The sequence below is a fragment of the Tursiops truncatus genome, chromosome 4 (genome assembly GCF_011762595.2).
Source record: "Tursiops truncatus isolate mTurTru1 chromosome 4, mTurTru1.mat.Y, whole genome shotgun sequence".
Taxonomy (NCBI): Eukaryota; Metazoa; Chordata; class Mammalia; order Artiodactyla; family Delphinidae; genus Tursiops; species Tursiops truncatus.
The window spans coordinates 76256049-76268233 of record NC_047037.1 but is presented as its reverse complement, the minus strand read 5'-3'; the positions used below and the strand labels follow the sequence as shown (position 1 = coordinate 76268233).

Below are 12185 nucleotides of genomic sequence, written 5' to 3'. Positions count from 1 at the left end.
AAACTAAACCAATTTAATTCAAATTTACAACTTTAAGAGGAGTATCTGTTTAATGACTGGAACTAGGAAGCAATTTACTTATTTCTAGCTATTTTTATAAGCTTCTATAAGAAGGTTTGGGAATACACCATCTCAGCACTGCAAAGGACAGTACAAAGATGTTGGACCTGGACTCAAAAAAAACAAACCAAGTGGGCCCAGGGAATACACCATAAGGCAGACCAATCTCATGTCAAGGCTCTCATGTATGGCTGAGGCCTGCATGTCACTGTGTTTGAGAATGCTGTTAGTTAAACGGCAGAGTCGGCTTCCAAAGTCCTAGATTCCACCCATATTCATCTCATTTGAGGGCAAGTGAGTATCTAGGTAGCACTGCCAAAAGCAGGCATTTTTATCTCCCTGGTTTGCAGTATTCCACTGATAAGGAAAGCCAGAAAGAAAGTGAAGAAGCCCTTCACTAGGATTCACAGTTCTTTATGTATGGAATGAAGGGAATAAGTTTGTCCAGTGATTTATTATTGAGTTTAGCTATCATGACTACATATTATTACTCTCTTTCTAGAAGAGAAATGGCAAACACCCCATTCCAAAGACACACTATTCAAACTTCTAATAAGCAGGTAGGAATATCATGGATAACTCACATCCTAGCGCTCTCCAAGAAGACAGAGGAAGGAATACCCTCCAAGCTTCCCAGAGCACGTCTAATTATTTAACAATGAAGTCTCCTGGCTCTAAGGTCTCCATCAATATATTTGCTCCTCCTGCTTCTGGGGTAGTCAAGGGTACCCATTAGTCACACTGGAGAAAGAACACCATATTGTGCTTAAATGCACACAGAAGAAAAGCTGGGGATGATGACCTTTATATAATAAACAGGTTCATTATCTCTAGAGTCTTTGGATCGCTAAGGTGAAAATCACGAGGTGGTCACTTCCAGAGGAATCATTTCTCAATCTTTCAGCCTAATTATTAGTTAGGCTGCACAAGGGTGGAATCTGAGAATTCTGATAGAAGCAAATTAGAGATTTCTGAAGGCTTTCATCTTCAGATGTGTTAAGATACAAACTCTAGGATTACAAAATCAAAAATGATGTAGAATTTACAAGTGTTAGCCAGGAGAGGGCACTGCCTGAGAGAATATACTGTGCTCTTTAGGGAATACTGGAGAAGGTGGGGATGGGGAAAGACCAAATTCTCTGACATTTTTCTTTTTAGGACTAGAAAGTTATACCATCTTCCTTTAACACATTAAGGAACTGGACCTCTGCAACCACCTACTAAAAACTGCTAAGTCCAGACGTAAATTTAATATCTCTGAATTACTCTCATTGTCAGAGGCAGGATAGAAACATACTTCCACATGAACAAAATGATAAATTTTCCCTACCTCCCTCTTCCTACAAAGCTTTTCAAATGATAAACTGCAGTAAGGCTCTTCATTTGGTCCCTCTGGTTCTCTTGACAGGTTGCTTAAGGGGCTCAGGCTCTGTTCTCTGCAGTCTTGGTTGTCTGGATTTCCTTTTTTTCTGAGAAAAGTCCTCTTTCTTTGCTCTCTAGGTGAACCTGATTATTTTCCAGGTGTCTGGTGATCCTGGCCTTAGATGGGGACCAGAATTACAATCCAGGAAGCAGCCAACAAAACAGAATCTTAATTCAAATGAACTTGGGGATTAGTAAATGTCAAACTGGAGAAGAAAAACTGATGGGACACTGAAGTACTCTACCTTTTCTGGACTTCCTGTTTTTCCTCTGGAAGGAACTCATCACCGCAACAAAGAGAGTAAAAGAGAGAGAAGGATGGGATGGGAGGAAAGGAGAGAAAATATCAAGACAAAGCATCAAGTCTTATGAATTATCAATAATGCTCTGGACAGTAAGGAACCTGGGGAGAGGAGCTGTTACTTATACTTATAAAGATGCCCCAGTCCTTATTACACCCTTAGAGTAAGGCAAAGGTAAACATGGCGGTGAAAGTTATCTTTATGATTAACTTGTTATTAGCAAATATTTACTTGGAAAAATAACCCCATTTTGTAATCTATGTAGGACCTAACCAATCTTTATAGTTACAGAATCTTTCTAAAGGGCCTGAGCCACTCAGATTAGATCCTACAAGTGAGAATTTAGGAATTACAGGTATTTGTTAAAGAATAACTCAGAAATTGATTCAGTTGGTTACTCCAAGGAAGTCTAGCTACTGAATTACTTAATTACTAGTTTACTTAAGATCCAACTTTATTCAGGAACAATACAGTATTTTTAAATTTCTAGATAACTCCCAAGATGAGAGTCAGTTGATAGTTGGTTCTTTTTGCTGTAAAAATTATCTAATCCAGAAGCTGTAGAATTTTCTCTTGGAACCCCTCTACAACAGTACTAATACAGTAAACTAACATAGGAGAAAGCACACACATTCCCAACAAGGCTACATCCTTGTCAGCTCTTTTGGGGTGGGGCCAGGGGTGCAGGGGAAGGATTAATTAGTACCAGGTTTGGGGATCAGTGAGTCTCTGATCTAGCCCATGTTACACAGCCCTGAGAAACCCAACAAGTACAATCTAAAAATCCTTCAGAACCAGATTTTACATAGTCCACACTTAGGTCCTTATAATGGCTCCTCTACTGCAAACAATTCCCTACCAGGTAAGTATGATCCATAGTCATCATAAAATAAAAAGTAACAAGAATTTTAAAGAGTAAAACCAAGAGCCTGGATGTTAACAAAGCTATCAAAGCAGCTTGCAATGTGGTTGTCAGGAACATCAGTATCAAAAAACTAACCCTTCATATAGATTAAAATAAGTAACAAATCTGAATACAAAATGTAACTCTGTAAAGGGAATTAAGATATGAGGCAAGAAATGAAAATGGTCCGCACCTGCAATGTACAATTCTCTTTTCGTTTGAGGAACTCCACAAACCTGGCCACTACTCCTGGTGTGCTGATGACTTCATCAATAGGAGGATTAGGTTCTGTCTCCCCATAAAAATAAAAGGAAAGAAGAAAAATAATCCTTTGATTTCAAGGCAAGGACTTTATAAAGCTCAAACTTACTTCATAATATCCCTCCCTCCATTTTTAGCATCTCTTTCATATTGTAAATCCAAAACAGAAAAAAAAATGTAAAACTGAGTTCAGTCACTTTGAGACTAGGGTAGCTTAAAAGGTTTCATAATAAGGGAAGCCTTAACATGGAAATATGATGGGCAGAATTCTTAAAATTACTGCCTCTACTATTTTAGAAAACTTAGAAAGTATGGGGAAAAACATCAAAAGACAACCACTGTTATTATTTTGGTATACTTCCTTCTAACCCTTTTTCTGTGTATGGGTTTTAAGTCTCTCTTTTTTATTTAACATAAATTGTCCGAAGAAACTGGATTAGGAGATTCTGTGCTTGCAGGATCTAATTTTACTGCTGTAGTGATAAGCAGGAGTCAGCAGAAATTCACTAAGAATGACTTGCCAAATTAATCTTTTTCATTTATGACAATAGAGTATCTTATAAATAAAATCATTCAATAGAAACTTGTTGGACAAATAGATTAGAAATGTCCTAAACGATTAGCATTGTAATTTCAGCAAGACATTTGACAAAGTTTTTGATGACATTCATGTAGCTACGCAAGAAAAATGGCAGCTGGATTACAGTACTACTAGGGACTCTTAGCTAAGTCAATGGCCTGTACTGGGAAGGGATGACTAATGGTTCAATGTTAATTTGCAGCAAGCTCTAATGACATGTTCTTTGCCTGGTTCAACATTTTTATCAACCATTCGTATAAACACAACAAATAAATTTGATGATGACAATAAAAATGAAGTAGTTAACGTGCTAGATTACAGAAACAACTTATAGAAAGAATAACAATAAGCCTAAAATAGCAATAAAACAGCAGGGATAAAGCAAAATTCAGCTTTTAGATTTTTTTAAAGCAATTTTTAAAAATCCACATGACTTCACAGACGAAACCTCAAAACAGTTCATAAAGAAAAGTACTAGGGAGTATAGATCGCTGAAAATGCAATGAAACATTACTATGCCATGACTACCAAAATAAACCAAAATAAATGATGCTAGCCTGGAGTACATTATTGGAATGTATAGTTTCAGGACAATGAAGGCAATCTCCCACCACACCTTAGAGTAATAAGAATGCATCTGGAGTACTGTATTCTAATTATCACATTTTAAGAGGAATGGCTGGCAAACTAGAATACATGCAGGAAAGTAGCAGAGTGTTGAAAGACCTTGGAAAACCACATTATCTGAGAAACCCATCTCAGCATGCTGAAAAGAGATAAGACATTTTTAGAAGGGTGGGGACGGTAATATGATAATGGCCTTCAGCTATTTTTAACAGGTTGTCATCCAAAAAGCAATTACTTTTTGCTCTGGTAGTAGGTTTTCTTTCCAGTTAACCTCAAGGGATATATTAATTTATCACTGATGACTCCAAACAACCATAACTTATTATGCGGGGGAGGGGGTGGTTAACTGTTTTAATGCTGATTTACTATCAACATTTTAATATGGCTCAGAGTTCCAGAGTTCTCACTTGCCCAGATAACAAGAAGTATCATATCCCATTCTACCCTAATTATACACACACGCACACCAAAAAGGTAGTTATCCTGTCCACCAATAAATCCATACTTAAATTTCAGCGATAAACTGCTAACATTAGAATCAACAATCACTACTCTTTCAAGTGATAGTTTAAGTTTTTCTTAAAAAAGAGTGGAATTTCTCAATTTGAATTAACATGAAATACTGCTACTGTTCTTATCACTTTAAGATCTTTTATAAGATACCTCAGAAATGAAAATAATGCTGCCTTCTGGTCCTGGTAAGATCACACAAATAAAAAAGGAAATTCAAAAATTAGCCATGGCTCATAATATACCTATGTCTGTATGTGTCCTTTTATTCTGTTGATAGAGATACTCCAAAGCAAGTTATCTGTAGTGTGAAAAACAGATTATGGGAAAGTAATACTTTGTAAATAAATGAAAAATATACTTAACATATTCAGAACTCACCTTTTGAAAGCAGTTTTCTGAATTTCTGTGTTGCTGAAAGCTGTTGCTCTGGGCTATTGGAAAATATCATTTCAATCATGTCAGAAGTAATAACACCACCCTGGAATCACAAACAAAAAACAAATATAATAAAATTTTAACTTAAATTCAAAGGAAAACGAAGAGTACAAATTGCGGCCAAGTTACTGAGTTAATTATATTTATCTACAAGAGTTACACAACGGTAGGATAATCTTTGCATATATAAATGTATGAGATGATTAATAATGTGATGAAGCCAAAAATCTTTGTCTATCATTAAAAAGCTCACAACCGTGAGAAAGTAATGTTAGTAGTAAACACTAAGACAAGGTGTTTATTATTCTTCCTCTCCTGCTCATCACATGGCTGGCTGCTCCTTGTCATTCAGATTAAATGTTAAATTATAAAAGAAGGCTTTTCCTGACCTTCAAATCTAAAGCAGCTACTCTATCTCTGTGATCACATCACTCTTATTTTAATCCTATGCCCAGCCCTTTTCAGTTATCAGTTATTCTTCTTAGTTATCTGTTTATTGCTTAGGTTCCCCCAGTATACTGTAACCTCCATGAAAGCAAAACACCCTGTCTATCTTACCACTACATCCCTGATGGGTGGCATACTTTAGACGTTCAACAAATATTTACTGAATGAGTATAGAGTAGTCTTATATAAATCACAGATTCTAGCCACTGTCAAATTCAACAGCTGACTCTTAAATTTAGTTAAAATTTCTATTTTCTTGCCTTATTAAAACTTTTCAGTTTCCCACTAGTTTCTTGCTTTACTAGCACTTTCCCATTTCCCACTACAAGCCATCCTCAGCATTAGTGGTTAAACTTTCTTCTCAGGATCATTTGTCACAATGAAATAAAGTTCTTATCATTTCATGAAGGGTAACAGTCAACAAGATAAACTGTGAAGAAAGCTGCACTGAGTTGTACATGCAAGGTGGTTGGTAAGCAATACCTAACACTTAAGAATAACCCATGGGGAGAATGAAGCATTCTGCTCTTACAAGTCAGAAAAGTAACTACTTTGAAACTTGTAAGTCTGATTCCTGAATAAGCAAAAGTACCTGTATGATTTTGCTATGATTATATTTCCACATATATCTTTGTTTTCTTCTCTCTCTTATCCCCTTATCATATAACATAAGATGTATTGACTTTACATTCATAGTATTTAAATATTGTTAACTTCACATCAGAGTATTTAAGTTACAGGATATCCAAGAGAGAAGTAAGTATCACCCAAGGACTTTTCCCCTTCTGGGGAAAAGGTTAGTGCATTTTCAGCTGCATGCAGGATAGCTGTATCATGTTACAAGGAGGTATGACCTTGTCATTGTCTTTATCTGAGACTCAGTATGGTTTAAGGAGTTGGGTATGGATGCCACAATGACAAGGAATACACTGGGACAGTTAATTTTATGTGTCAACTTGGTTAGGTTATGGTACCCAGTTGTTTGGACAAACACCAATCTAGATGTTACTGTGAAAGTACTTTTTAGGTGTGATTAACATTTAAATCAGTACACCCGAGTAAAGCACATTATCCTCCAAAATATGGGTAGGCTTCATTCAATCAGTTGAAGAGCAAAGACTGAAGTTTCTTGAAGAAGGAAATCAACCTCAAAACTACAATATCGGGACTTCCCTGGTGGTCCAATGGTTAAGAATCCACCTTCCAATGCAGGGAATGCAGATTCAATCCCTGGTCGGGGAACTAAGATCCCAAATGCTGCGGGGCAACTAAGCCTGCATGCCACAACGAGAGAAGCCCGCACACTACAGCGAAGAAGAACCTGCATGCCACAACAAAGACCCAGCGTGGCAAAAAAAAAAAAACAAAAAACCTATAATATCAACTCTTACCTGAATTTCCAACCTCCTGGCTTACCCTACATATTTCAGACTTAACAGCTCCAACAATTGCATGAGCCAATTCCTTAAAATCAAACAACTGGTGGATCAATCTATCTCTCTCTTCCTCTCCCCCCACCCCCAAATTGGTTCTGTTTCCTCTGTAGAACCCTGAGTAATACAGTCCACAAAATACTTCATAATCATTTAACGTCCACTTTAAAAAAAAAAGAGAGAGAGAGAAAAAACTCTTCAACTTCCTGAAGAGCCTAGAAGAGTTCACAAAATAATAGTGTTGGCAATAACGTCTACATAGATTCCAAAGCAATTTAAACTGCTCTAATTCCAAAAGAAAGCTCGTCCATAAAAACTGGATATCTATGAAGTAAAAAAAGAGAAAAAAATCTATAAAATACTGTGAATATGCTACTATTTGCCAAAAAAAAGAGAGGGGTTTTTCTCAAAAGGAATAATAAGAATCTACTAACAGTGGTTGCCAGTGGGGAAAGAAACTGGGTGACTAAGGCAGCAGAAAAAGATTTTTCTTTTTTTGAAAACCATGTATATATATGATCTATTAAAACATATACAATTGATCAAAATAAACTGGAAATCTAGACAGGGGTGATCCATATAAATAAAGCATAATTTTTATCTGTTTATGCAACCTCAAGAAAGTTACAAAATGGGTTACAATAGAAAATTCTTGTGATGTGGAATCAGTTTTTAAAATCATATGAATATGTCCAATTTTGTACTTGGAATGAGTAACAAATTGGGATTTCCTTTAAAGTATTGCTTATTATCAACTTTTAAGGAATAATTTTATAATTATCCTTTTAAGTTTTAATAGCTGAATTGATCTCATAATTAGTTAATTCTGTTTAACTGCATGTTATTCAAAATATAATAAACATTTATGAACCACGAGTTTACAGATATAGTTTCCTTTTAAAACTGAAATGCCAAGTACTTTTCATAGCCATCTAACCTTTTTTTTTGTTTGGCTGCACCACACAACTTGCAGGCTCTCAGTTCCCCAGCCAGGGATTGAACATGGGCCACTGCAGTGAAAGCCCAGAATCCTCATCACTAGGCCACCAGGGAACTCCCCTAACCTTTTTATTTTAAACTCCAAAAAAGATCTAACCTCATATCTTCATCAGAAAAAGAGTAAAAAGAGGTTCTTTCATTATCCCACTTACTGGTGCCATCTCCATGTTATTAATCTGAGCCTCATGGAAGCCTCCATCTGACATAACTTCTTCTTCTGTTTCTTCTTCTGCTGTAGCAACATTTCTTCGCTTGAATAACTGAAAAATAAAAGTCTGTTACTAAAATAATTCTAACACAAGGTAGTTCAACATCCAAACACTAGGCACCCCACTTTTAAAAAAGCAATAAGGATGGAGCTTTTTGAAAATCATTTTTAAAATTCTAACATTTGTGCCACCTTCAACCCTTCCTGATGAGGAACTACTTCAGAATTCTCCAGTCTTATAATCTAATGCAATTAAGTATCACAACATACTATCACCAACCCTTGATGAGGTAAAACTTACTAAGAGAGGCCTGACACTACATGACATATAAAAAAAACACATAAGGTTGAAAAAGGAGCTGAGGCATGCTTGGTCATTTCCCTCTTCACTACTGAAGTAGGTGATAGGATAGTCTTACCAATACATCAGGGGAAATGGGATAAAAATGTTGTTAGAATGACTTAATACCTCCCTCATAACCCTAAAGGACAGTGGATCAAGGCTTCCTGACCTTCCCAACCTGTCCACAACCAATGATGACAAATGACCTCTGCTTGAACACTACTTTTAAAGCACCCATTAATTTGTGCAGGCAAAGGAGAATAGTTCTCGCTAATGGCAACTCACTAAGATGCCTTCCGTTACATCCTAGGCAGTACACTTATTCATTAAGCCATGACAGAGTAATAATAACTTATCCTCTCACCCTATATGACTAAAAAAAGCAGACGAAATCCCTAAAATCATAGGTTTCAGACATCGGACAACAGACAACAGAGGCAGTGATCCTTCAGAAGAAAAGAAACAAGGTTAGTCCTACAATTGCCTGGATGGAGTTTCCAGCCTGCAGCACAGGTAGGGTGAACCTAAACAGGGTCTAGAAGCCCCCTCAAGTGAGGAGACAGCATTCAGAACTGATGAGGCCAAGACACCTAGAATCTACAAGGCAGAGTACTGAAGACAAGCGATCAACACAGAACTCCAAAAATCTGTGAAAGGTTCCCCTTAAGTCTTTACTGGCTTAGTACTAACAAGCGCAGGTGTGTGATGAAAAGGTCCAAAGCTGGAAAAGAAACTGCCTTCAAGGAGCATGCAGAACAATTCTGAAGGTCACACAGGTCAAGCAATCATTCATGTTTCACCTAGCTGTTAATTGAAAAGACCTCCCAATATATGGGGCACTAAGGAGAATACTCAGAAGGGTATTGACTCAGTAGTGAGATAAATTAGTCCCAGATTAAAGACTGTTCTGGTCCAGCCCAATGAAACATAAAAGCAAACTGGTTTCAAGTAACTTAACTACATCCAATGATAAATTCAGAATTACACATATTAAAAGAATACAAAAAACTCCGACAAAGGAGGTAAAATTTACAATGCTCGGCATTCAATCAATAACTAATAAGCATGCAAAAGAAGTAAGAAAAGACCACCCACGAGGAAAAGAAAAAGCAATCATATCAATCAAAATCACCTATAAACGGAACATGGAAGAACTGGACAAGGAATTAAAATAGCTGTTATAAATATATTTCATGTATTCAAAAGTAGAAGAAAGTATAACCATGAGAAGGAGATAGGAATACATGAAAAAAGAAGGCAAATCAAACACCTAGATATAAAAAGTACAATTTTTCAAATGAAAAGTATGCTGGAGGTGATTAACGTCAGATTAGATATTGTAGAAGAAAAGATTAGTGAATTTAAGGCCATCACAAAATAAAAGGGATGGAAAAAAGGCTGAGAAAATATGTACAAAACATAAGTCAGCTGTGGGACATCAAGTGGCCTACTACACACATGCATTGGAGCCCCAAGGATGGGGGTAGGGAAATGTATTTGGAAAATTAATGGTCAAAACTTTTCCAAATCTGTGAAAAATACAAACCACAAATCCAAAATCTCAAAGAACTCCAGGAAGAAATATGAAGGAAACATGATAGGACATTATATCAATGTTTAAAATCAGGAATAAAAAGATAAAATAAAAGATAAAGCAGCCAAAGGAAAAAAGACATCTTACATGCATGCAGGGAAACCAAAGGTAAGACTGACAGCAGACTTGCTGCTGGAAACAATGCAAACCAGAGAGTGTGGATCAAACACAGTTAAAGTATCACAAGTGACCGCTGGGATAGCCACTATAGAAGTTCCTCAAAAAACGAAAAAAGAATGAAATTCTGCCATTTGCAACAACATGGATGGACCTAGAGAGTACTATGCTCAGTGAAATAAGTCAGACAGAAAAAGACAACAACAGATACTCTGTGTTATCACTTACATGTGAAATCTAAAACATAAAACAAACAATTGTAGATAACAAAGGAGAAACAGACTCACAGATATAGAGAACAAACTAGTGTTTATCAATAGGCAGATGGAAGGGGAGAGGGATGAGATAGGGGTATGGGATTAAGAGACACAAACTATCAATAGTATGTATAAAATAAATAAGCAACAAGGATATATTGTACAGTACAGGGAAACATAGCCATCATTTTATAATAACTTTAAATGGAGTATAATCTATAAAAATATTGAATCACTATGTTGTACACCTGCAACTAATATAATACTGTAAATCAACCATAGTACTATTATAAAAAAAAAAGAAATCCAAAAAAAAAGGGGAGGGGCTTCCCTGGTGGCGCAGTGGTTGAGAGTCCGCCTGCCGATGCAGGGGACATGGGTTCGTGCCCCGGTCTGGGAAGATCCCACATGCCACAGAGTGGCTGGGCCCGTGAGCCATGGCCGTTGAGCCTGTGCATCCGGAGCCTGTGCTACGCAACGGGAGAGGCCACAACAGTGAGAGGCCTGCGTACCGCAAAAAAAAAAGGAGGGGAGAGAAACTGTTAAAAATGGAAGTAAAATACTTTTTTCAGCAATGCAAAAGAATTCATCACCAACAGATCAGCTCTGTGAGGAAATGTTAAAGGATGTTCTTCAGACATAAGGAAAATGATACCAGATGAAATACAGATCTAAAAAAAGAATGACAAACACCCAGGAATTCCCTGGCAATCCAGCGGTTGGGACTCTGTGTTTTCACTGCTGAGGGCATGGGTTCAACCCCTGGTCGGGGAACTAAGATCCCAAAAGCCGCAAGGCACAGCCTAAAAAATAAAGTTTAAAAGAAAGAAAAAAAGAAAAGAAATGACAAACACCAGAAATCGTTAAAAGGTAGTGAAATTGGACTTCCCTGGTGGCACAGTGGTTAAGAATCCACCCGTCAACGCAGGGGACACGGGTTCGAGCCCTGGTCCGGGAAGATCCCACATGCCGTAGAGCAACTAAGCCCATGCGCCACAACTACTGAGCCTGCGCTCTAGAGCCCATAAGCCACAACTACTGAGCCTGCATGCCACAACTACTGACGTCTGTGCGCCTAGAGTCTGTGCTCCTCAACAAGAGAAGCCACTGCAGTAAGAAGCCCACACATGGCAATGAAGAGCAGTCCCCGCTCGCCGCAACTAGAGAAAGCCCGCGTGCAGCAACAAAGACCTAATGCTGCCAAAAATAAATAAATAAATAAATTCTATAAAACATTCAAAATAAAGATTAAAAAAGAAGAAGCCAGACAAACAAGAATGCACACTGTATAATTTCATTTATGCAAACTAACGAGTGGTGACAGAAACAGATCAGAAGTGGCTTGGAGATAGGATGAGAGGGGTAGAGAAAAGGTACCATAAAGGTGTACCAGAAAAGTCTGGGGAGATAAACATATTCACTATCTTAATTATGGTGATAGTTTCACAGATATATATATACACACATGTTCAAACTCATCAAATTGTGCACTTCATTGTATGTCAACTACATTGACATATATCAATGACATATTGACACTGTCAATAACGTATGACATATTGTATACCACAAAGATTTTTTTTTTTAGTTAGAAAAGAGTAATAGCTGAAATAAATTTAAATACTTCTATTATGTTAAACACTATGAGTTTCTAATAATTTTTTTAATTATTTATTTATTTTT

At 37.0% G+C, this 12185-nt stretch overlaps 1 protein-coding gene across 1 annotated transcript in view; it reads right to left on the bottom strand.

Moving 5' to 3' along the window:
* Positions 1-12185, bottom strand: part of KPNA1 (karyopherin subunit alpha 1) — a 71650-nt gene that overhangs the window by 24071 nt on the left and 35394 nt on the right. Inside the window, exons 3-5 of the mRNA XM_019922367.3 lie at positions 8136-8243; positions 5048-5147; positions 2882-2976 (exon numbers count right to left, since the gene is read on the bottom strand). Coding sequence (XP_019777926.1) covers positions 2882-2976; positions 5048-5147; positions 8136-8243 — 303 coding nt within the window. The remainder of the gene's footprint in view (positions 1-2881; positions 2977-5047; positions 5148-8135; positions 8244-12185) is intronic.